Genomic DNA, 21,926 nt, shown 5'->3' with positions numbered 1-21,926 from the left:
TTACAAGCGCTGCTGTCCCCAGCTATCAGTGCTGCAGTGGAACGGAAATGTTGGGAAAGCAGTCGACCTAATCACTGCTGCGGGAGGCGTAAGGCGTCTGATACGTACCGTTACGTTCTAAGGCCGTCCCTCGAGGCACGTGGAATACTAACAGCAGAATTTTCCTAGAGTTCCCTTTCAAAAAGCTAACTTGGTATCAATGTCACTGTAATTAATACCAGCGGAAAAACGCTCTGTCGGAGCACAAGAAAAGCGAACAGGGTCATCTTTAAAAGACTCCGAAATCTGAGGTTCAGCTGCCCGCTCTACTCTCCTCAGCATCTTTAAGAATTTTAGCATGCGAACATAATCGTGCTTTTTTTTAAAACCTCATCTCCAACTTCCACAGCCGGCCGTAGTGGCCGTGCGGTTCTAAGCGCTACAGTCTGGAACCGAGCGACCGCTACGGTCGCAGGTTCGAATCCTGCCTCGGGCATGGATGTGTGTGATGTCCTTAGGTTAGTTAGGTTTAATTAGTTCTAAGTTCTAGGCGACTGATCACCTGAGAAGTTAAGTCGCATAGTGCTCAGAGCAATTTGAACTATTTTTGTACCAACTTCCACAAGTTCCCGTAACTGTAACTCTCTCTCTCTCTCTCTCTCTCTCTCTCTCTCTCTCTCTCTCTCTCACACACACACACACACACACACACACACACACACACACACACCATTACATCGCTGCAACTCGCTCAAACCCATCCACACCCAGCTCCCTTTCCCACTCACTCATTCAGAACAACGCACTGTCATTAGCAAAAAAATTGCTCTAAGCACTATGGGACTTAACATCTGAGGTCATCAGTGCCCTAGACTTAGAACTACACTACTGGCCAATAAAACTGCTACACCAAGAAGAAATGCAGATGGTAAACGGGTATTTATTGGACAAATATATTATACTAGAACTGACATGTGGTTACATTTTCACGCAATTTGGAGGCATAGATCCTGAGAAAACAGTACCCAGAACAACCACCTCTGGCCCTAACAACGGCCTTGATACGCCTGGACACTGAGTCAACAGAGCTTGGATGGCGTGTACAGGTACAGCTGCCCATGCAGCTTCAACACGATACCACAGTTCATCAAGCGTAGTGACTGGCGTATTGTGACGAGCCAGTTGCTCGGCCACCATTGACCACACGTTTTCAATTGGTGACAGATCTGGAGAATGTGCTGGCCAGTGCAGCAGTCGAACATTTTCTGTATCCAGAAAGGCCTGTACAGGACCTGCAACATGCATTATCCTGCTGAAATGTAGGGTTTCGCAGGGATCGAATGAAGGGTAGAGCCAGGGATCGTAACCCATCTGAAATGTAACGCCCACTGTTCAAAGTGGCGTCAACGCAAACGAGAGGTGACCGAGACGTGTAACCAATGGCACCCCATACCATCACGCCGGGTGATACGCCAGTATGGCGATGACGAATACACGCTTCCAACGTGCGTTCACCGCGATGTCGCCAAACACGGATGCGACCATCATGAAACTGTAAACACAACCTGGATTCAGCCGAAAAAATGACGTTTTGCCATTCGTGTACCGAGGTTCGTCGTTAAGTACACCATCGCAGGCGCTCCTGTCTGTGATGCAGCGTCAAGGGTAACCGCAGCCATCGTCTCCGAGCCGATAGTCCATGCTGCTGCAAACGTCGTCGAACTGTTCGTGCAGATGGTTGTCGTCTTACATACGTCCCCATCTGTTGACTCAGGGATCGAGACGTAGCTGCACGATCCGTTACAGCCGTGCGGATAAGATGCCTGCCATCTCGACTGCTAGTGATACGAGGCAGTTGGTATCCAGCACGGCGTTTCGTATTACCCTCCTGAACCCACCGATTCCATATTCTGCTAACAGTCATTGGATCTCGACCAACGCGAGCTGCAATGTCGTCACAGCCAGAGTCTTTTTCACCCTGTGCTCTGTCACTGTCTCCCTCTTACTGATAGTACGTCATTTATTCCTTCCCACTACTGCTATTTCTTCTCATTGCCACTCTCTCTCTCTCTCCGCCGTCGTCGTCATATAATTTGTCTCATTATCACTGAGGTTGCATACACTACATGTCCATCCGCTCGATACAATTTGAAACGAGACTCGACCGACCAGGCAACATGTTTCCAGCCATCAACAGTCCACTGTCGGTGTTGAAGGGCCCAGGCAAGGCGTAAAGCTTTGTGTCGGGCAGTCATCAAGGATACGCGAACGTGGCTCCGAAAGCCCATATCGATGATGTTTCGTCGAATGGTTCGCACGCTGACACTTGCTGATGACCCAGCACTGAAATCTGCAGTAATTTGCGGAAGGGCTCCACTCCTGTCACGCTGAACGGTTCTCGTTAGTCGTCGTTGGTCCCGTTCTTGCAGAATCTTTTTCCGGCCGCAGCGATGTCGGAGATTTGATGTTTTATCGGGTTCCTGATTTTCACGCTACACTCCTGTAATGGTCGTACGGGGCAATCCCCACTTCATCGCTACCTCGGAGAGGTTGTGCCCCATCGGTATTGCGCCGACTATAACACCACGTTCAAAGTCAGATAAATCTTGATAACCTGCCAGTGTAACAGCACTAACCGACCTAACAACTGCGCCAGACACTTGTCTTATATAGGCGCTGCGGACCGGAGCGCCGTATTCCGTCCTTTCGCATATATTTGTACTTGAATACGCATTCCTATACCAGTTTCTTTGGCGCTTCAGTGTAAATCGGTGAATTATTTGACTGAATTGACTTAGAAGCTTAAAATTTTTGCACTGCCAATGGAGCAATAGACCTTCAAAATGTAAACTTGATGCGTCTACGCATTTCTGAGAAAAAAGTTTCTTAATAGTCAGGCAGACGGACAACAAAGCTATATTTTTTTTTTAAAAAAAACTTTATTCTGCAAGTGCGTGATACATAAATAACGCACCAACTAATACATTAGTGGGTCCTAATTGATACTAATACTAGTGCAGCTGTCCGCAGCTCGTGGTCGTGCGGTAGCGTTCTCGCTTCCCGCGCCCGGGTTCCCGCGCTCGATTCCCGGCGGGGTCAGGGATTTTCTCTGCCTCGTGATGACTGGGTGTTGTGTGATGTCCTTAGGTTAGTTAGGTTTAAGTAGTTCTAAGTTCTAGGGGACTGATGACCTCAGATGTTAAGTCCCATAGTGCTCAGAGCCATTTGAACTAGTGCAGCTTTTCTGGCTCTATGAATGTTAGTGCTATTACTACTTCCACTATGGGCACTACTACTATGTCCTACAGTTAACAGTATTTTGCTATGTCTACTACTTATGCTAGTCTATTCTACCTGCAGCATTAAAGGTGCGCCAGCATAGACAAACCTACTGTTTCATGGCCGTGCCCACCGAGCTAATCCCCGTGGGCGTGCCACATGCACCGGGCTGGCCCAGAATAGAGAATCGCTGCAGTACTGCGCAAAGCTATCTTCTAACAATAAAATATATGTTTGACCATCAGCTGTTTATTTATTTAAAACGCCATCACCTCTGTCGTTACATAAATACTTGGAGCGTGTCATGAACTGCAGTACACCACACAGGACTTTTGAAGACATGAAGACAAACATACTAACGACAGATATGATGTTGTGGCTTGAACTGTTTGAACCCTTATCCGTGAAGATTGTCTGTAACCGAAATCGGCCGATATTTTGTTTTAAATGAAAAAGCAGCTAATGGTTAAAACATGTATTTTATACATTACTTGACGGCTGTTAATAACCATCTTCCAAAAACGTCGATCTTGTAAGGGATCCGGTTTTACAGGTTGACACACGGAATCCTAAAGAGAGAGGAATTTTACAAAATTTATTTGCAACTGCCTATCTTTCTGAGATTACAGTTGCTGTAGCTCTTTGAAGGACATCTTCTTTACGCCAGTGACTTATAAGGTTTTACTACACACTATGGTAATTTCGGCCTTTAGGCCATTATCAAGTGCTGATATTACGGCTTTAAGCCATGTCGACGTAATGTAAGTCGACAACTGTGTCAGCTTACATTACATGTCCTTCAAAAAGTTTGTGAGATTAGCTGCATTAGGTATGAAGATATTACCCATTGGTGACACATGAAAATTTGTGCCGGATCGGATTTCCCACTTATCGCGAGAGGTCGCCATAACAACTTCGGCTTCCTGGACCGACCCAAACTTCCATATGGCATACAGTGACCAGTGGGTAATATCTTGATACCTAACGAAGCTAGTGTCAATAAGATTCCGCGATTGTGAATAAGCTTCATAAATTTAGTACCGTCAAACTGGGTCAGAAAGTGCCATCTATCGGTTATTCTATGGAAGTAAGGGGTTCCGTCTGGTAGCGTCCTCAATGGTTACTTCGATTCATTGTCTTGTTGCCCTCCCCCATAGTTGAGTGGTCAGCGTGACGGATTGCCGTCCTACGGGCCCGGGTTCGATTTCCGGCTGGGTCGAAGAACTTTGCCGCTCAGGGACTGGGTGTTGTGCTGTCTTCATCATCATTTCATCCCCATCCGGCGCGCAGGTCGCCCAATGTGGCGTCGAGTGTAGTAAGACCTGCACCAAGGCGGCCGGACCTGCCCCGCAAGGGGCCTCCCGGTCAATGACGCCAAACGCTCATTTCATTGTCTTGTTTATTTCGCCTCGTCACGGCTACAAGTATTTATTTAGATTGGTGACTACTCCATCATTTATACTGTTAACTCGCCTATAGCCTTGATTGTCCTCTTTAGTGTAATTTAACCCATGGGAAGCTAAGTAGGTACATCAGTGCTATGACTATTGCGGAAGATAATTGTGTAGGGACATTCCTACACTGAAGAGCCAAAGAAAGTGGTACACCTGCCTAATATCGTGTAGGGCTACCGCGAGCACATAGAAGTGCCACAGCACGATGCGGCATGGAAAACATGGTTCAAATGGCTCTGAGCACTATGCGACTTAACTTCTGAGGTCATCAGTCGCCTAGAACTTAGAACTACTTAAACTTAACTCCCTATCCGCCTCCCAGGCGGTTGTTCTCCAGAACGCAGATGTTCCTATCTACGTGTTCTGCAAAATACTAACACGAATTTTTTTACAGACGAATGGAAAAACTGGTAGAAGCCGACCTCGGCAAAGATCAGTTTGGATTCCGTAGAAATGTTGGAAGACGTGAGGCAATACTGACCTTACGACTTATCTTAGAAGAAAGATTAAGGAAAGGCAAACCTATGTTTCTAGCATTTGTAGACTTAGAGAAAGCTTTTGACAATGTTGACTGGAATACTATCTTTCAAATTCTAAAGTTGGGAGGGATAAAATACAGGGAGCGAAAGGCTATTTGCAATTTGTACAGAAACCAGACGGCAGTTATAAGAGTCGAGGGGCATGAAAGGGAAGCAGCGGTTGGGAAGGGAGTGAGACAGGGTTGTAGCCTCTCCCCGATGTTATTCAATCTGTATACTGAGCAAGCAGTAAAGGAAACAAAAGAAAAATTCGGAGTAGATATTAAAATCCATGGAGAAGAAATAAAAACTTTGAGATTGGCCGATGACACTGTAATTCTGTCAGAGACAGCAATGGACTTGGAAGAGCAGCTGAACGAAATGGACAGTGCCTTTAGAGGAGGATATAAGATGAACATCAACAAAAGCAAAACGAGGATAATGAAATGCAGTCGAATTAAGTCGGGTGATGCTGAGGGAATTAGATTAGGAAATGAGACACTTAAAGTAGTAAAGGAGTTTTGCTATTTGTGGAGCAAAATAACTGATGATGGTCGAAGTAGAGAGGACATCAAGTGTAGACTGGCAATGGCAAGGAAAGCGTGTCTGAAGTAGAGAAATTTGTTAACATCGAGTATAGATTTAAGTGTCAGGAAGTCGTTTCTGAAAGTACTGGTGCGGAGTGTAGCCATGTGTGGAAGTGAAACGTGGACGATAAATAGTTTGGACAAGAAGAGAATAGAAGCTTTCGAAATGTGGTGCTAGAGAAGAATGGTGAAGATTAGATGGGTAGACCACATAACTAATGAGGAGGTACTGAATAGGATTGGGGGGGAGTTTGTGGCACAACTTGACTAGAAGGGACCGGTTGGTAGGACATGTTCCGAGGCATTAAGGGATCGTAAATTTAGAATTGGAGGGCAGCGTGGGGGGTAAAAATCGTAGAGGGAGACCAAGAGATGAATACACTAAGCAGATTCAGAAGGATGTAGGTTGCAGTAGGTACTGGGAGATGAAGAAGCTTGCACAGGATAGAGTAGCATGGAGAGGTGCATCAAACCAGTCTAACCAGTCTCAGGACTGAAGACCACAACAACAACATCTGTTAAATTTAAAGAGACAGCGCGTGAGAGAGAGCAAAGGCGCCCGTCGAGACGCTGTGGGAGAGGGAAGTTGTCGCGGCGCTGGCGCTGCGCTTAGAGATAGCGCGGTCCGTAGGAAGTTGACTCACGCGCCTGCCGCATCCCCATCTGACCGTCAGTAGTCTAAGCGGGCCAACAGCAGTGCGCCATGGCTGTCGTCCTGGAAACATCTGCCGCGCTGACAGCCGTCTTCACTTTCCTACTGGCGACGACTGGCACCGCGGCAAACCACACCTGCACCAGGAAAGTCGCGTACGTACCTGCTGCGAGCTACCAACACCCCTGATACAACTATCTTCTTCGTCCTGTAACACAGCTGGTGGATCCTTCCTCCCCCCCCCCCCCGCGTCATTTTTTCTCCCCCTCCCCTCCCTATTAAAAATGTTTATTTTCTTGCAATTTGATTTGATCCATTATAAATGGTTTTTGAAAGCCTGCGGCTGTGAAAACACAAATCTTCTACTACCAGTCACGATTTTTCTTTATTTACTTTTTGCACGACGCGTTTGGGAAAATGATACTCATTTTCAAGTGAGTTTTGTGTGTGTATTAAGCCATTCCTATTGATGTTGTCAATCTGCATCTACATCTACATTTATACTCCGCAAGCCACCCAACGGTGTGTGCCGGAGGGCATTTTACCTGCCACTTTCATTACCTCCCTTTCCTGTTCCAGTCGCGTGTGGTTCGCGGGAAGAACGACTGCCGAAAGCCTCCGTCCGCGCTCGAATCTCTTTGATTTTACATTCGTGGTTCAAAAATGGCTCTGAGCATTATCGGACTTAACAGCTGAGGTCATCAATCCCCTAGAACGTAGAACTACTTAAACCTAACTAACCTAAGGACATCACACACATCCATGCACGAGGCAGGATTCGAACCTGCGACCGTAGCGGCCGCTCGTTTCCAGACTGTAGCGCCCAGAACCGCACGGCCACCCCGGCCGGCTTTACATTCGTGATCTCCTCGGGAGGTATAAGAAGGGGGAAGCAATATATTCGATACCTCATCCATATACGCACCCTCTCGAAACGTGGACAGCAAGCTACACCGCGATTCAGAGCGCCTCTCTTGCAGAGTCTGCCACTCGAGTCTGCTAAACATCTCCGCAACGCTGTCACGGTTACCAAATAACCCTGTGACGAATCGCGCCGCTCTTCTTTGGATCTTCTCTATCTCTTCCGTCAACCCGACCTCGTACGGATCCCACACTGATGAGCAATACTCAAGTACAGGTCGAACGAGTGTTTTGTAAGCCACCTCCTTTGTTGATGGGCTATATTTTCTAAGGACTCTCCCAATGAATGTCAACGTGGCATCCGCCTTACCAACAATTAATTTTGTATGATCATTCCACTTCAAATCGTTCCGTATGCATGCTCCCAGATATTTTACAGAAGTAACTGCTACCAGTGTTTGTTCCGCTATTATATAATCATACAATAAAGGATCCTTCTTTCTATGTATTCGCAATACATTACATTTGTCTATGTTAAGGGTCAGTTGCCACTCCCTGCACCAAGTGCCTATCCGCTGCAGATCTTCCTGCATTTCGCCACAATTTTCTAATGCTGCAACTTCTCTGTATACTACAGCATCAACCGCGAAAAGCCGCATGGAACTTCCGACACTATCTACTAGGTCATTTATATATATTGTGAAAAGCAATAGTCCCGTAACACTCCCCTGTGGCACGCCAGAGGTTACTTTAACGTCTGTAGACGTCTCTCCATTGATAACAACATGCTGTGTTCCGTTTGCTAAAAATTCTTCAATCCAGCCACACAGTTGGTCTGATATTCCGTAGGCTCTTACTTTCTTTATCAGGCGACAGTGCGGAACTGTATCGAACGCCTTCCGGAAGTCAAGGAAAACGGCATCTACCTGGGAGCCTGTATCTAATATTTTCTGGGTCTCATGAACAAATAACGTGAGTTGGGTCTCACACGATCGCTGTTTCCGGAATCCATGTTGATTCCTACACAGTAGATTCTGGGTTTTCAGTCTGCTTAATTTCGTTGACTTTTACTGCAATATAAAGAAACAAGCGATTTTTTAGTTGTTTATCGATTCTTTTTGGTGAAGTTAGTGGCGAAATTTAGAAGAATTTGTACTTACAGTTTCCTAATTGTCCATTTGTGCAGAGTCTAGAGAGTTTAGTGAGTGACACTCTGCACAAATGGACGATTAGAAAACTGTTAGTACAAATTCTTCTAAATTTCGGCACTAACTTGACCAAAAAGAATCGATAACCAACTAAAAAATCGCGTCTTTCTTATATATTGCTGTAAAAGTCAACGAAATGAAGCAGACTCACACACATAGACATCATTAGAAATGGCTTAATACACACAAAAAACGTTCTTGAAAATGGGAATCATTTCCCGAAACGCGTCGTGCAAAACTAAATAAAGAAAAATTGTGACTGGTAACAGAAGATTTATTTTCTTCCAAATATCTTTGAGATTATAACACTTATACAGTGTAACAAAAATGTGCGGTACAAATTTCACGTTTCTCACACGTAGATCAAGAAATTATGTTATATCAAACGCTTTGTTTGCATGTTACAACTCATCTTCCCCAAACTCATTAATCATGGGAAACGCTCAAGAGCAGAATGTTACAATCATGGGGAACTTGCGCTCTTGGTGACGTCTGCCTATATTGTGCACCGCCAGTGTTTTGTTTTACATGTCCCTGTTCCCATGCGACGTACGTGATTGTTTGTTTACATGTAACATCAGCTGTTCCAGCTATCAGTAAGTCCGTTGCAAGCACGCAGGTTAACTACGTAGTATTAATCACAGAGTCCGCTCGTGAAGAGGCAGTGTACATAAATGTAGAGATGGCAGTAGCCCGTTTGATATATGGATTAGCTGACGGCAATGGTGCTCGCGCTAAACGTTTGTACTGGCAGATTTCCAGGACGAAGGTGCCCCGACAGAAAAACATTTGAAGGCATTGATCTTCGACTTAGGGAACAGGGGGCATTGAAGCCTGATTATCGCTACCGGGAGAGACCTAGGAAGACGAAGACACCGCAACGGGAGGCAGCAATTATGTAACTTTTGCATTTCTTGCTTTTGTGTTTTCGTTTTCTTCAAAGCCAAGAGAAGAGACGAAGCGATAGCCCAGCGTAGAGCCTGCGCCTACCATCATGTATTTTTGATTTTCAAGTGTTAAAAAACATAAGATTTTTTCTGTTCCTCGGTAAGAACAACTTGCTCACTGTTAATGAACGAAGGTAGACCCACGTTATTTTAGAGCGAAATCCGCGGTAGCCATTTTGGTTGTGAGAATAAGTAAAAAGTCTGTATTTTTCATGTACGTAGAAGAAAGAATATAGCAGTATTTCACCAGTGAAAAATTGAGTTATTATTACAAGTACTACTGTAATATACGGGGTGACCAAAAAGTCTGTCCGCAGTGCCATATTATTCTTCACCTCTCCCAACATTCCACTGTTTCGTTTATCTCGGCCAGCGTCAGTAGTATCGTTGGTGTGTGTCGTTACCTGTTGACGTCAACGTTTATGTTTAGTCCCTTTGTTTCGTTTTTGTCACTGTTAAAATGCTAACCATTAGAACGTGTGTTTTTAGTCGAACAAGTGTTCAAAGCTAGCGGAAAATACAGTTTCAGTTCGTCAAACATTTAATTCAGTTTTCCCGGAGACAACACTCCAACATCGCGATACTGTGCGAGATTTGACTAATAAAGTTCGAAGTACGGGTTCAGTGACAGATGCACCGAGAAGTGGTCGTCCTAACATTTTGTATGAGAATAAAGTACCCGATAATTCCGATAAAATGTCCACGAGTCCGACCAAGCCAGTAAGAAAAGTCGCCCACGAAATCGATGTTAGTATCGGAACGGCACACTCAGCTGTGAGGAATAAATCAGAACTTTTTCCCGTACAAAGTGACAGTCGTGCAAGAACTGAAAAATACTGGTCATGGCAAGAGACTGCATTATTGTCAGTGGTTCAAAAATTTCGTTCAACAAAATGGCAGGGATATTCTTAATGAAACGTTTTTCGCTGATGAGGTGTGGTTTCATTTATCCGGGTACGTGAACTCGCAAAATTCTCGAATGTGGAGTACTGCAAATCCGTTGTGTATTCATGAGGAATCACTTCATTCTGTGAAAATAGGAGTTTGGATTGCAATTTCTAGACGTCGGATTGTGGGTCGCATATTTTTCAACGAAACAATAGACGCACAACGATTCTGATATGATATTCTCTACCCATTCACAGGAGTGAAATACTGAACGGTTATTTTCAACAAGATGGTGCAACCGAACATACGGCTCGCGTTTCAATGTCACTGCTTGCTGATGTTTCTCAGAATTTCACAGGGACTTTGGCCTCCACGATCGCCTGACCTAACACCACCCGACTTTTTCTTCTGGGGTGCAGCGAAAGCAACTGTCTATAAAAACCGTCCAAAATCCATCGATGAATTGAAAACTGCAATATCCACTTTCACTGTTTCTGTTACAGAAGAAATGTTACAGCTTGTGTTTGTAAACGTGATTAGACGAATTGAATAGTGTATTCAGCCACGGAGGGGGGAGGGGGGGAGGGGGGGGGGAGGGGAGGGGGAGAGGGGGCGGGCTTTCAACACTTAACGTGAAAATCTGTAAGTAAAGATGAATATTCAATAAATTAATAACTTGTATTTCACTGAGTTTCATTTCGGTATATTCACTGCGGGATACGGCACACGCGGCTAACTATCATACGGCACCGTACGGCACCGCGGAGAGAATTTTTGAACAGCCCGTATAAAAATCCAAGAAGCCACCTGTGTTATTACGAAGATCCGACTACAAAGTGAATGATGGACACATCAAGATTTTGTAGGTGGATACTGCGATCGGGCATAGTATTATTAATTGCTAAGCATACATCTACAACAAGAGAAAGACTATTTCGTTTATGTGGAAGTATCTCATTATTTCCATGTATCTAAACATTTATTATTTTTTATTACATTATACAATTCTTCACGCAACTGTCGACGAGCCTTGTGTCAGCACAAGACATGTAGCTGCAACACTGAACGCTGGCCACGTGATTGTCTGGCGGCTGTTATACGAGATCCAGCTGTATCCATACCATTTACAGCGTGTGCAGGCACTATTAGCAGCTGATTTTCCTGCACGTGTACTCTTCTGCAAATGGTTTATTCAACAAAGTGTCAACTCTAATTTTAGTGCAACGGTGCTGCTCCCAACGTTTCAGCGAGATCAGATTATGAATTACCACAATCGGCATGGGATAAATTCTAGTGCCCGATCTTCGACCATAAATATAATAGACTGGCCCTGACGTCATTTTCGTGGCTCCAACATCTCCGGGCTGAAGTCACGTGAATGTTGGCAAAACATGGTTGTTTGGTGTTGCGCTTATGGTTGTACTCAGCGTTTTGTCGGGGAAATGGCATTACATTTCACGTTTAAGTGTTTCTATGACAGTGCAGATGCGTTTATTGAAATCCGCTGAAGTGACTTTTATATGTTTTTTACACTTGAAGTAGAGTATCACGTAAATTAAAGTGTTGAAAGTGATGCCTTTAAAACCAGACTCATGTTACATTTTGGAAAGTATCTGTGATAATTCGGTTACAGAAGTAAGTATAATCGTTTCTGGTTCCTACTCATAGGTTCCCTAAGGACGAAAACCGAAGGCAGCTTTGGATACAGGCCCTGAAACGGAAAAACTTTAAGCCATTTGCACATACGCGTCTTTGCTCGAAGCACTTCGCGGAGAAGTGTTTTGATAGGTTAGTTATTATTTACAATAATTCGTATTTACAGTGTCTGTCATTTTTAAACCTAGCCTCCAAAATTATTTTCTGAAACTGCAAAGTCTCACCTTTCATCTAAAATATTTTTTTTAAACTGGTAGTTTAAACTTTTGTAAAAATAGTGGGAACTGAACCTTTGAAGTGCACCTAAAATTGATACTCTAAAATGGACCTGCTCCTAAAATCGACAATTTTGACACCTATAGTTGACATAATTCCCGTAGCCCATTTTCTTTTATAAGTGACTAGAGCTCGAAACGTGGCGAATACAATGTTTAAAGTTTTGACACGAGCCCACTCTTACTGTTTAAAAGAATTTTAACGACATTTTACTATAATTGATAGTTTATAGTAATTTCGTCCCGCTGCCCACCAGAGTGGCGTTCGATGTATTTGTCAGATTTTATAAATGGTACTTTGAACAAATCCAGGTCAAATGTAGTTCTGGCATAATTTTTCACAAATAAAAAAGTAGTTTTTGTTGGATGCGTTTGGCAGTCAATTGAGAAAATGGGGAAAATCCGATACAAACATAGGATGGCAGACCGCTGATTTGAAATCCCGCCACGTTTTGCCAACAGTCACGTGGTTTATGTTGGAGCCACACTAGCCCCATAGCTTCTGCACAGCAAGGCCAGTCTACTAGTATCTATGGTCGAAGTGCCCGATTCGACTCGTTGGCTTTGAGCAAAGACGTCACACCTGAGGCAAAGATGCTACGTCGAGGTAATCTACGAAAGCAACAGATCATACCGCAAACAAACGAATATAACGCACCATAAAACTACAATCACATTTTACGCGATTGCTGACTTATTCATGAATTACATTGAAACGAGTGGAAGATGACGAAAATAATAATAATAAGTACGAAAAACCAATATTAATGTCTAATGTAAATTATGATCGTAATTTATGCGAGCAGAAAAGCACAGAGAATCTTGAAATTCCATTTAAGAATAAAATGGTTCAAATGTCTCTTAGCACTATGAGACTTAACATCTGAGGTCATCAGTCGCCTAGAACTTAAAACTACTTCAACCTAACTAACCTAAGAACATCACACACATCCATGCCCCAGGCAGGATTCGAACCCGCGACAGTAGCGGTCGTTTGGTTCCGGACTGAAGGGCCTAGAACCGCTCGGCCACATCGGCCGGCGCATTTCAGAATAGCGCATGATGAAATCGTAATGCTATGAAATGTTAATTTTTAATATAAATTATTGAATCCAACGGGGGAAGGGCAGGAAAGTGGGGACTTGGGGCGGGAAAAAACTATATGTAACAGAACAACGGGAAAATGTAATAAATGATAACATACATGAAGCAGCAGCATGAAGTGTGAAGAAGCCGACTCACAAAATCCTGAAAGAAAAGCAAGTACACACGTCGAAAATTCACAAACAGTAACAAATACTGGAATCGGTAACTTGAATTGACCTATGCAAGAGTTCAGTTCTAGTTACCGATACTAAGCATCCGTTGGGTGATAATTTTGGACGTTTCTGCAGCAAATGTGTGGACTAGGTTATTGTAGGGATTTTGGAGTCCTTATTGATCTCTTAATTACTATGAAGAAGTAACGAATGTCACAGATACCGAATCTAACCATTTTGCTTTTTCATAGTATTTAAGAGAGTAATACCAAATGTGAAAATCCCGTCCACAAATCTGTGAACCTACTGGAATCGGTAAGCAGAATAACCTGCATAGAGTAACGAAGAGCCGGCCGGCGTGACCGTGCGGTTAAAGGTGCTTCAGTCTCGAACTGCGTGACGGCTACGGTCGCAGGTTCGAATCCTGCCTCGGGCATGGATGTGTGTGATGTCCTTAGGTTAGTTAGGTTTAATTAGTTCTAAGTTCTAGGCGACTGATGACCTCAGAAGTTAGTCGCATAGTGCTCAGAGCCATTTGAACCATTCGTAACGAAGAAGTCCAGAGGAACAGCTTTAACACTCACTACTGCAATCTGCGGCAAACAATGTGACGTCATACATTACATCATTGCACAAAGCCGATGGGTGGAATCCGACACAAGAATTGACCCTCTGCTTGTATGGGCAGACATCAGTCGTCACGCAGCTGTTGAAGCAAGTCATCAACAGAGATTTTCTGTTAATGTTTGGGCCGGCATTGTTGGTGACTCTCTTCCAACCAGGCTCGATAGACAGAGTTATCATAATTTCGTAGAGAATGTTCTAGTTGATTTGTTTGCAGACGTGCCTTCAGCTGTGCAACAAAACATGTAATTTATGCACGATGGAGCACCTTCTCATTTAAATGTCCATTGGCTTCTGAATAACAGATCTGGTGACGGGCGGATATGTCGAGATGGACCAATTCCATGGCCTCTGCCCTCTCTGGACCGAAACCCACTGGATTTTCATTTGTGGGCCCATTTGAAAGCTTTTGTGTGTGGAACCCAAATAGACATTTTGCACAGTCTCCGTGCCCATATTATGGAAGTCTGTGAAAACATACACAATACTGTAGGTACACATCTACACACTCGAGATTCACTAGGACGAGGGGCTGATGCATGTATCAATGCCCACGGAGGGCATATTGAAAATATCCTGTGAGAGAGTTACATGTGATATGCTGGTGCGTTCTGTTTATGCGTCTTTGCCATGATTAATGAGTTGGAGGAAATGAGTCGTAACATTAAAACTAAGCGTTTCCAGACTCATGCTCATACAACGTAATTTCTTCATCTACATGTTAGGAATATATCCTGCAATTTTTGCTGTGCGTTTTTGTTACACACCTATACGACAAAACGTATTGTACCAGGAATCTTGAATATTAATTCAGGCTATGTCTGTATCATCCAGTACATTCATTTACAGTCCGTTTAAAATTACTTGATAGTTGACGTCTATCACACATCCGCTACCGCTCGGTTAAATTCGACAAGCAAACAACGTCTCACTTCACAAGCGCTGCTGACGTCAGGTACGGCGGAAACGCGATATACTCTGCCCACAGCTGATTTTAAATGACCAGTGTCTGAAATGCGCAGACAAAGCGTTTTGTAGTCCTGAATGTACACTCGTATCCTAACCTAACCACAGCGTCTGTATCTGTAGTGTATCAGAGAAAACGGCTGTCAGGAATTTGCGGCAGAACTATTAATCACGCTCGCTGCCTTCACGGCTTCTAAAGCTGATCTATACGAACTAACTCAAGGCACGAAAAAAATATCAGTTTCAGCACTAAAAGCAAGTTGTAATTTCCCGACTTTGCTACGCGAGCTAACGCTATACCAACCGAAAAGTTGGAACTCATTTACAGGTGACACAAGCAGATTCCAAAAGAGAGAAGAATGATAGGAAGAGAAATAAGAACAAATAAGAGACGTCAATACGATTATGAAAACTATGCAACAAAAGATAAAAATAAAAAATTATATTGAGACCAATAATTGAAAATAATAATGGTTATTTAGGTAAAGATATAAAAAAAGAAAAGAAAATACGGCATCACCTGCCGGGACTTGAACCCGCATTCTTTTACACTGTTGTCTATGATTTTTCTACCGCACCACCGAACACCACGACACTACGTATTTATATACACTACTGGCCATTAAAATTGCTACACCACGAAGATGACGTGCTACAGACGCAAAATTCAACCGACAGGAAGAAGATCCTGTGATATGCAAATGATTAGCTTTTCAGAGCATTCACAAAAGGTTGGCGACACCTACAACGTGATGACATGTGGAAAGTTTCCAACCGATTTCTCATACACAAACAGCAGTTCACTGGCATTGGCTAGTGAAACGTTGTTGTGATGCCTCGTGTAAGGAGGAGAAATGCATGCCATCACGTTTTCGACTTTGCTGCTCGCGTTGATCGAGATCCAATGACTGTTAGCAGAATACGGAATCGGTGGGTTCAGGAGGGCTGTAACGGATCGTGCAGCCACGTCTCGATCCCTGAGTCAACAGATGGGGACGTTTGCAAGACCACAACCATCTGCACGAACAGTTTGACGACGTTTCCAGCAGCACGGACTATCAGCTCGGAGACCACGTCTGCAGTTACCCTGGACGCTGCAACACAGACAGGAGCGCCTGCGATGGTGTACTCGACGACGAAGCAGGGTGCACCAATGGCAGAACGTCATTTTTTCGGATGAATCCAGGTTCTGTTTACAGCATCGTGATGGTTGCATCCGTGTTTGGCGACATCGCGGTGAACGCACATTGGAAGCGTGTATTCGTCATCGCCATACTGACGTATCACCCGGCGCGATGGTATGGGGTGCCATTGGTTACACGTCTCGGTCACCTCTTGTTCGCACTGACGCCACTTTGAACAGTCGACGTTACATTTCAGATGTGTTACAACCAGTGGCTCTACCCTTCACTCGATCCCTGCGAAACCCTACGTTTCAGCAGGATAATGCACGACCGCATGTTGCAGGTCCCGTACGGGCCCTTGTGGATACAGAATATGTTCGACTGCTGCCCTGGCCAGCAAATTCTCCAGATCTCTTACGAATTGAAAACGTCTGGTCAATGGTGGCCGATAGCCGAGCGGTCTAAGGTGCTGCAGTCATGGACTGTGCGGCTGGTCCCGGCGGGGGTTCGAGTCCTCCCTCGGGCAAGGGTGTGTGTGTGTGTGTGTGTGTGTGTGTGTGTGTGTGTGTGTGTGTGTATGTGTTTGTGAGCAACTGGCTCGTCACAATACGCCAGTCACTGCTCTTGATGAACTGTGGTATCGTGTTGAAGCTGCATGGGCAGTTGTACCTGTACACGGCATCCAAGCTCTGTTTGACTCCATGCCCAGGCGTATCAAGGCCGTTATTACGGCCAGAGGTGGTGATTCTGGGTACTGATTTCTCAAGATCTATGCATCCAAATTGCGTGAAAATGTAATCACATGTCAGTTCTAGTATAATATATTTGTCCAATGAATACCCGTTTATCATCTGCATTTGTTCTTGGTGTAGCAATTTTAATGGCCAGTAGTGTATATATCCAGTTGCAACGATCATTTTTCTGCCTTCAATAAGATCGGTTTTACACCAAGTCGTATAAAGCTCACCTACTGTAGGCCGATCTCTGAAGATAGTTGAGTATGTGAAGCCGAATCGTTTCTTGTGCGAAAGAATCCAGCCGTCATTGGTTAGAGGTGTGTACGAGAAATGTTCAAATTTCGTATCGTTTGTGTGTGTGTGTGTGTGTGTGTGTGTGTGTGTGTGTGTGTGTGTGTGTGTGTGTGTATTTCCGAAATGCGCAATACATGTGCCGGAACCAGAATTCGGGATCCAAACGCAACTTGAAAAAAAAAAAGCCAGGCAAGGAATTGACCGTTTGTTGTTGAAGTTTGGGAACGGTGAACAGTTCAGGCGTGACACTGACCGCTCTGATTGGAGGAAGGCGCCTCCAACATGTGAAGTGTCAGCTACCAAATAATTTTAATCAGACTGATAACGGCATGATTATTAGCGTGGATGCACCGGATGGCTGCTTTTAATAAGTAATCTTTATTTACCACAGACTATTTCGGCTTCATCGCTATTTTTAAGTACTTGCAATTACAATTTAGGTGAGAACACGTATCGATGCCAATGTCATTTATATTAAAGAACTGTGTTCCACTCACGTGTAGATTGATGTGACGCCCATATTACGTAGCTAGTGGGCTGTTGTATGACTGTCACTGATTTAATAAGATGGTAAATGATATCAAGATGTTGAAAACAAAATTTTAATTACGACGTTACAGCAGTTTGACAGTTCCACTCTTGTGACGCTATATGTGTACAAAGATCATGCAAGTGGACAGCGACATTATTTTATTAACTAAAATTTGTTACGATTGTCTTCGGTTGCATATTATACTTCCGATTTACCCCTTTTCGTGTTCTAAAAGTTCAATGAAGTTCTTGAAGTAGTAGTTGTGTCTAAATTCTGTATGTTCGTTTGATATTTCTTGTGGGTATTTTCTCTTGTGTATACAGATTTCTAATTATCCAAGAATGTTCATTGAAAAACCTTTCGGTTCTCTGTGCAGAATCTGTAGTCCATTTTCGATAGTGCCAGCAGAGTGATTTTGATTTTTCCAGTGCAGAAAGAAGAGAGACTGATTATATTCGCTCTCTCTAATGTGTTCTTCAGATCTCACGTTAAAATTTCTTCTTGTTTCGCTAATGTAAAAGCTGTTACAGCTGCCTCAAGTGATTTTATATATGCCTGTGTCATAATATTTCGATGTTGTTGTGGTAGCGGAACGTAATTTTATTGGAAGATTGTTAATGGTTCGAAAGGGTAGTTGAATATTTGTGGCTTTAAACAATGCGTTAATTCTGATGGAGATTTTTTATTTTCTGTGTCAGTGATGTTTCTCGAGTTAGGCATATCTCGCTAGGTATTATGTTCTGGTTTAGTGGTTCACATTTGTAGTATAATTTTGTGATTATGTTGGAATCAAAATCATTTGTATAGGCTATATAACGAAATGCGTTAAATTATTTTTGAAATGTTGGCTATCCTAATGGTAGGTTATTTAATCTATTAATCACTGAATGGAAAAGTGCTAGTTTATGGGCCACTGGATGACAAGAATTGGCTTTTATAATATTGTCAGACTGTTGTTAATTAGAAGCCATTTGTGTAATTAGTTTACCTAAAAATTGTGCTGATTGCAAGATACCTGTAATATAAAGCTTCGTTATCATTGTTCACATTTAAGCTTCTATCAAGTTACTAAGTTTTGGGCAGAACAGAGGAAAGACATACATAAATAACTGCAGCATTTAAAACATTGTTACTGAAATAGAATCCCGTATTTAGGCAAACAAGACTGAAGAATTTAATATCAGTTACTGTTTTTATGTTAAAGTCCACATTTAGAAGGATCTTACCTTACTATTCATTTGTTCAGATGCATAAATCTTTATTTGTAATTTGTAAAAAGGCAGAAAACAACAATCTTATAAAAGAGAAGTTCCTGCGAGTAATTTTAGTCACTCTGCAGCAGGTTATGAAACGATTAAGATCTAGATCTAAAAACGTACCGCAGGTGAATTAGCACAAATTACAACTCGCGCAGTGTGCCGAGTTTCATTGAAGTTTCGCATTCCGAAGATCCCAATGCAGAAGACAGGTGAAGTGCTTAAAAGCTCAGTGGAGAAACCACTACGATTCCACTGGAGGATAATGTTGTCGATGTACAGTGAGGCCATGAAGGGACCAAGAGGACAGGTTATGCCTTAGGGTCACCTGCTGTAACTGGCTGAGGGATTATGGCATCAATATACGTAAGTTCCGGGTTACATTGTGTCGTGCAAACCAAGACCTCAGGGACTGCCGGGATCTCTGCCTTTCTCCCAGCAGTGGAATAGGTGGGATCTCGTGGCATGAGAGCCACTGGAATTCCCTCCTCCTTGGAGGACTTTTTCTTGTCTTTCCTCTCCTTAGGGTGCAGATGACTGCAAAGGCTCCTCTGAATCAGTTTCTGGTAAAGATGATGATCGCAAAGCACTGCAACCAGCAGCTTGAGCCAATGGCTGGTGTCTGATTATAGACTGGCAGAAACCTTGGAAGAAAGTGTTCCAAGGGACCCCTTCCTGGAGAGAGAATCTGGAGGGAGGTGATTTGTCTTCAGCCAGGAGGTGGGGATCAGTGTCCCTTGTGGGTGGGAAACTATTGATCCCAAGGAAGGTGTGGGGGAATCAGCAAGAGGGGAGCCCCCAACCACCAGGGGAGCAGGCATGGTTGAGCGATGCTGAAGGTCCAGTATAGGAGGTGTAACAGGCGGCAGTATCGTCGCCAAAGGGGATGACGTAGTCATAGCTGTAACATACGACATCGTTTGACATGTTGGGGGCAACTGCTCATACTGCTTCTTGGCCTCTTGGTACCCGAGTGTGTTCAGAGTCTTATATTCTTGTATTTTCTTTTCTCTCTGGAAAACAGTGCTATTTTAGTAAGCAGGGAGATTGGTGCTTTCCGCAAATGGTGGGAGGTGCACAGGGAGCATCTGCATGCAGTGCACATCCGCAACCTCTACAGATGGGGCTAGCATTGCAACGTTAAGAGGTGTGCAAATTTCAAGCACTTGAAGCACAACATGTGTGGGGGGAGGACACATTACTGTTTCACACTGCATTGGTATACCATCACCTTTACCTTTTCAGGCAATTAATCATGCTCAGATACTTTGATGAAGGTACTGGTAGCAACCCTAATGTCTTTTGGCCACTTGTATATACAGCGGATGAAGTGTACACCCCATCACTCCAAGTTTGTGTGTAGATCATCATGAAATTGTAAGAAGAGGTCTCTGTGAAAAATGATGCCCTGAACTAAATTTAGACTGCTACAGAGATTGACAGTCCCCAGCTTGTCGCCCAGCTTGTTACAAGCGAGGGCTGTGACCGGGCAGGGGCTGCCGTTTTGATCGAAACTTCACCACTTTTTTATTTTAGAGATGGGAGCCACTTCCCAAAATTTGTCTACTAAGTTCTTCACAAAGAACAAGGGCTTTGTGACCAAGAAGGAGTCAGCATCAGTCCCTGTACACACAAGCATTGTGTGTCCTTGCCACTTAGCCCTACATTCCTCCCACAGTGTATTGAGGGAACTGAACATCCGCATTGAAAGAGGACTGTCCTTTCATAGAGACCGCTGGGGCCATATGGCCACCAGCAGGAGATAACTTCATCCACTTGATTTGTGGGATCTGCCATGCTGCCACCAAATCGGGGCTCTGCCCATGGGCGCCTCAGCAACGGCTACCCAGCCAGTAATCCGTTGCTCAGTTCCCATGCCCCAGTCACGATGGGCACGTGCTCCTTGGCATACATGGGGAGTTTTCAGATCAGGCACCAACACTGTGATGCCTGTGTGGTCAGGGGACTATCACCGTGCAGGCAATTGACGACCACCCCTCAACAGGATGGCTATCATGCTGGGTTTTGGGTTTATTACTGTATTAAAGGGAAGGGCGCACAGATGGAAAGGCACAAAGGTGCAGGACACACCACATTTGGCAACCTTCTCTGCACAGTTCGCACTTCTGGAGAATTTTGAAAATTGATGGCAGGTCGAACCCAACAGTGGGGACCACCTGTTTATATAATGAAAAGTTGTAGAACACGCCAAAGTGGAAACTCGGGGCCCAGTCATAAACTAGGCCAAACAGGTCGGCACCAAGAAAATCATCTGATGGAGAGGCAGAGGGGCAAAAAGATGGTGGAAGTATAAGCACGCAGCACGGAAAGGAATTAATGCTACAAAGGCTGGGACCCCGTGGTAGCCAAGCGCATGTTCACAAAAAGAGTTGTGAGCCCCCTTGCTGGGAAAAGTTGGGAATCACTAATGAAATGCATTATATATTTGACGTTAATCATATATGCGAGGAAAAAAATGTGGGAAAGGTTTGCAATTATGTTATGAAATTCGTTGGCAATCGCCACGGGCTCTCACTATCAAATACTAGATGACTACACAGGGTGGAAGGAGAAAATACAAAAATGCAGTAAATGAAGCAGGCAAAAAGAAATACAAACGTCTCAAAAATGAGATGGACAGGAAGTGCAAAATGGCTAAGTAGGGATGGCTAGAGGACAAATGTAAGCATGAAGAGGCTTATCTCACTAGGGGTCAGATAGACACTGCCTACAGGAAAATTAAAGAGACCTTTGGAGAAAAGAGAGCCACTTGTATGAATATCAAGAGCTCAGATGGAAACCCAGTTCTAAGTTAAGAATGGAAAGCAGA

The 21,926-nt window shown here is 43.9% G+C and overlaps 1 protein-coding gene across 2 annotated transcripts in view; it reads left to right on the top strand.

The window, feature by feature from the left end:
• The first annotated feature begins 6,501 nt into the window (after positions 1-6,501).
• Positions 6,502-21,926, top strand: part of LOC124718897 (multiple epidermal growth factor-like domains protein 10) — a 166,116-nt gene continuing 150,691 nt past the window's right edge. For both annotated transcript variants that reach the window (XM_047244545.1, XM_047244544.1), the window contains exon 1: positions 6,502-6,624. In XM_047244545.1, the coding sequence (XP_047100501.1) occupies positions 6,521-6,624 (104 nt within the window). In that variant the 5' untranslated portion in view covers positions 6,502-6,520. The remainder of the gene's footprint in view (positions 6,625-21,926) is intronic.

Source organism: Schistocerca piceifrons, chromosome 10 (assembly GCF_021461385.2).
Source record: "Schistocerca piceifrons isolate TAMUIC-IGC-003096 chromosome 10, iqSchPice1.1, whole genome shotgun sequence".
NCBI classification, from domain to species: domain Eukaryota; kingdom Metazoa; phylum Arthropoda; class Insecta; order Orthoptera; family Acrididae; genus Schistocerca; species Schistocerca piceifrons.
The sequence above is the reverse complement of the archived record's forward strand: the minus strand, read 5'-3'. Positions and strand labels throughout refer to the sequence as shown.